The following is a 4,627-nucleotide window of genomic DNA, read 5'->3' on the forward strand; positions in this document are numbered from 1 at the left end:
GTTGTCTCTGTCAATTGTTGCACATTTTGGATATATCTCGTTTGTTAAGTAATATTTATTCCCTTCTCAGATCTTTGACGGAGTTGAAGATTATATAATTGTAGTTACTCTCTACATCATTTAGACTCCTTGAGATAGAATGTTTAGCAAAACTTTTGTTCTCAATTTTGTTTGTTATATTTATTATTTGTTATTATTGTATATAGTTGTATTTGGTTTAGTTCTGTCTTATTTAGACAAAAAGGGGAGATGTAGGGATAAGTCCCGCCCCTTAGGGGGCGTGTTCGCCTCGGGCTAATGTTTGCTTATATATTTGTGCTCCCAGCCGCTGCTTCTGCTTTCCTGGTCTCCATGGGAACGGTGGTTCTGTAAGTCTATTAAAGCTGTATATATATATCACGAGGGATGATTTATTCATCGGGTTCTCAAAAGGACAGGTGGTCAAGATCCTCCAGGTCTGCCCATTTGACAGAGGAGACACTGGGGACCAGAGAGGGCGCCAGCTCCAGGCCTGGGAGTCCCATCTGATTCCTGTAAGTAGATCACCCTGCCCACTTGAAGAACTTTCCCTTGGTGGAAGGTTCTCAGGCTGTCCCTTTTCGATACTGAAGTCTCCTCTGTGAGGCTGTGAGAGAAGAGAGAGCTCTGAGTACCAGACCCTTGAAGGGGCATCCTCCTGAGAGCTATGAGAACTTCTCATGGAAGACAGTTCTTTCAAGGTCCAGGACACTGATGTTTGTGGTAGGTGTGGGGGTGGATTCCAGAGGGTAGCAGTCCTGGGACAGGGGGAGGAGAGGTTTGGTGAGAGAGGGAGGGAGTGAACCTCAGCTGTACTTTTTGTGGAAGCTTGTTCTCCTCTCTCCTCCAGCCCTTGAGCAAGGCCCACAGCTGGATTAGTGTAATAGCCCCCAGCCTTGAACAACCCCTACGTCTCCAGGGTTATTTTCCTTGTGGTGAAGGTGGTATTTACAGTGAAAACAGCCATTGAAGCAAATCACAAAAATAATGTCAGTTTCCGCTCTTGACAAAGATGGGAAGGCAGGCGGCTTCTTGTCTGCGATAAGCGCATCTGCTTCTCCAGTAATTACTATCTGAGATAATTTAGAAAAAGAATTCAAATACTCAGGGCATGCCCGGGGCCAGGACAGCGTTCTTTCTCCTTAGTCCTAATCTCTCCTGAAAGTCAGAGTCTTGTCCCAACTGGACAGTGCCGGGAGGGCAGAGAGGCAGGGGTGGGGTGGGGGACGAGCCAGGCTGGGCAGTTGACCCTCTTCTGGCTTTCTCAGGCCTCAGGGCCCTTATCTGTAAGCTAGGTTGACCCCGCAAGGAGCCTGGTGAGGAAATAGAGCAGGTGAGGGTGAGGAGCCTGGAACATTGTGCATGGCCATTGCCAGGTTTCAGCGATTGGCTCCTTCTTTCCTTTGGGGAGCAAGGGAGCCTCTGAAACCCTCCACCAAACTTTGGCACCCCAAAAGTGGAGGTGGAGCTCACTCTCAGGATACAGAAGTCACAGCAGCAGGTGCCCAGAGCCTAGAGGAGAGCAGTCCAGCCTTAAGGAATCCTGGTCTTGGTCCAGGATGGTGATGGGGTCAGGCTAGAGTTGGACCAAGAGCCCAGGGCAGGAAGCTGAATCCAGTCTGGTGTGTGGACCAGAGTAGGTAACCCTTGCCCCTAAAGGGTTGGAGCAGCATCTGGGTGACCATGCTGCAAGAAGAGGGCATCCTGACAACTTTTGTTCTGAGGCTGTATTGAAGGGTAAATCAGGAGCCAGGGGTACCCAGGGTCTGTGTCAGTAGCTTAGCCAGTAAGACACAAAGGACAAAGTGGGGGGGGGAGCAGAGCTTTGCTCAGACTGACCATTCCTTTGGCTGAACCTGGGCCTCGTGATGGCCACAGGGCCATAATGGGCAGGAAGGAGGAGGGGGCTAGCCAAGGAAACAGGGAACAGGGCCTTGTGACTCAAGAGAACAGGACAAGACAGGTGCTCCAGTTTTGCCTGGCTCTGCCCTGAGTCACTGTCTGGCTGCACACAAGACAACATCTAACTTGGATCTCTTGGAACCCTCCATGCAGTGGAGAGCTGGGCTGCGAAAGGGAGTCCCAGTGGCCTAAACAAGACAGGAATGCTATCTTTCTCATATTCAAACTTTCCAGTATGGGCTGGACAGAGGGAACCGGCTTCCTTCTAGCTGCTGGTTCTACCAAACCAAGGAGGATGCCCAATGCGGCCGCCAGGTTTCCAGTCCCTCATGTTCTACATTAGCAGGTAGAAGGAGGACAAGAGGAAAAGGAGCCAAGTGGAGCTATCAGTTATATCCCTAGAAAGGCTCCTGGAAGCCGGTGGGGTGCTTTTTCTTACACCCGAGTGTTTGGAGGGTTGATCACAGGTTACCTGCAATCACTGGTCCTGTGCCACCTGAAATGGAGGACAGGGCTGGAGGCATTCTTGGAGTGTGGGGTACCCCTAGAAACCCAAAGAGGTGATCACTCACCAGGTTCACACATCCTGAAGACAGGCACAACGGGCCTCTTCCCCGACATGCTGGGGTACGGAGAGGAGGCTGCCAAGGAGAAGGAAGGAGAGGCTCTGTCTTCCAGGCAGACTCCTCATCTCTGGCAATCACGTCATCGGCTGGGACACCCCTCCCCCCCCTGCGGAGTCACCGTCCTGTCCTTCATGACCTCATCTCTTGGCTGGGCACAGTGCCTACTGCCTGGAATCAATACCTCTTGGCAGCAACAGAAGCACCCTTGTCTTCCTGCCCCACATCCCAACACATCAACCCACGGGCCAGCTCCTGCTCAGCTAGGAGCCCATGTGAAGTCAGCAGACCCACTGTCCTTACCTACTGCCTTGAGCCCTTCTGGTGGAGGATGGAGCCTCCACTCAAATCCGGCCTCTTCCCTTCTCTCCAAGCCACACAGCCTGGTCCTTTGTGCCCGGACTTTCCAGGTTTTCCAGGCAACCCAGCTTTATTGACCCCATCCTGCCCACAGCTCTTCCTTACCCTACCAGTGGTCATCACGGAATGGTACCATTGGGAATGGAGTGAGGAGGAAGATCAGACTGGGCATTGGCCGACAGTCAGCTGTGGCCTCTCCTGCAGAGCGAGCAGGAAGGCTCCCTCCACTATGGCTGTTTGCAGCCAGGGCTGGTTCCTGGAAAAGAAAATTGGGCTTCCTGTGGACTTGGAAGCAGCTCAGAAGGGACCCGAGGGTGGACACTGCGACTCTCTTAATCAACGGAACACATGACAGACTCACGTCCCTCTCTGAACCTTGGTTTCCCAAGCTGTACAATGGGCAAACTTTAAAGAGTGTGTGTGGTAAAGGATGGAGGCATGGGTCCGGTGCGCAGGAGAGACTGGGGTCCTGTCTTCTGAGCCCATTTGTGACTTCATTTTGTCCTCATGATGATTGCACGACTAGGAAAAAGAACTTTTCCTTTCCCATTTATATCTAGGAACCCCTTCAGAGTCAAGTCTCTTGCCAACCCTAAGATGGCTCCCTTAATTAAGTTATATACTTCCCTGCTCCCATATCCACCCTTCCTCCATCCCAACTGTCCCATTGCCCCAAGCTCTCCCCATCCTCCCCTTTTCCCTTCTCTCTCCCCATCTCCCCTTATCCCCACCCCACCCCCACCCAAAGCTCCCAATTTTTGCCTGGCAATCTTGTCTACTTCCAATATCCAGGAGGATAACTATATGTTATTCTTTGGGTTCACCTTCTTATTTAGCTTCTCTAGGATTACAAATTATAGGCTCAATGTCCTTTATTTATGGCCAGAATCCACTTATGACTGAGTACATACCATATTCATCTTTTTGGCTCTGGGTTACCTCACTCAAAATAGTGTTTTCTATTTCCATCCATTTGCATGCAAAATTCAAGATGTCATTTTTTTTTTTTTACTGCTGAGTAGTACTCTAATGTGTATATATTTCAATCTTTCTTTATCCATTCTTCCATTGAGGTGCATCTAGGTTGTTTCCAGGTTCTGGCTATTACAAATAATGCTGCTCCAGATACACTATTTCTGGCATTAAGGTTTCTAGTCCTCAAAATGAAGAAGGTGAGAATACTTTCCTTCACAGTTATGCTACTTGTAAGAGTAGTGGCCTCTCTGTGCTGTCGCGTTCTCTGCTCTTAACTCTTAGCCTCAGTCTGACTCCCAGTCTGTACATGGTCAAGGATATCAGCGACTCGGTGACCACTCCAATCACGATGAGTCATAGCTATGTTCCCATAGCCTCTGACTGGTGGTCTAGAATATGAAAGCCTGAAGTGGCGTCGGTAACTGTCCTCTTCAGAGCCTATACGGCAGTACTTTGTAATCTGGGAGGTAAATCCTTGCTACTTGTAATATACAGATAAGGCCGTGAGAGTCACAGAGAGAATGAACATACAGGCGAAGAGAACATACAGATTCAAACACGGGTCATGGGATGATGCCCCCGGCATTCGAGCACCATAGCAAGCCCTTTTCTGGCTGCCTCAAGCTGCTTCACAGAGCTCACAAATTGTGTGCTGTGGGATCAATAGCTTCACTTGTAATAACACTGGGTGTAATTTGCATTTATTTTGTTGGTTGTTGGCTGTTATTTATTTACTATTATTGCCTTTG

General features: G+C 49.6%; 1 protein-coding gene across 2 annotated transcripts in view; it reads right to left on the reverse strand.

Moving 5' to 3' along the window:
- Positions 1–3,911: 3,911 nt before the first annotated feature.
- Positions 3,912–4,627, reverse strand: part of LOC101997925 (vomeronasal type-2 receptor 116-like) — a 51,461-nt gene continuing 50,745 nt past the window's right edge. For both annotated transcript variants that reach the window (XM_026778143.1, XM_013355251.1), the window contains exon 7: positions 3,912–3,929. In XM_026778143.1, coding sequence (XP_026633944.1) covers positions 3,912–3,929 — 18 coding nt within the window. The remainder of the gene's footprint in view (positions 3,930–4,627) is intronic.

The sequence above is a fragment of the Microtus ochrogaster genome, unplaced genomic scaffold (assembly GCF_000317375.1).
Source record: "Microtus ochrogaster isolate Prairie Vole_2 unplaced genomic scaffold, MicOch1.0 UNK108, whole genome shotgun sequence".
NCBI lineage: Eukaryota > Metazoa > Chordata > Mammalia > Rodentia > Cricetidae > Microtus > Microtus ochrogaster.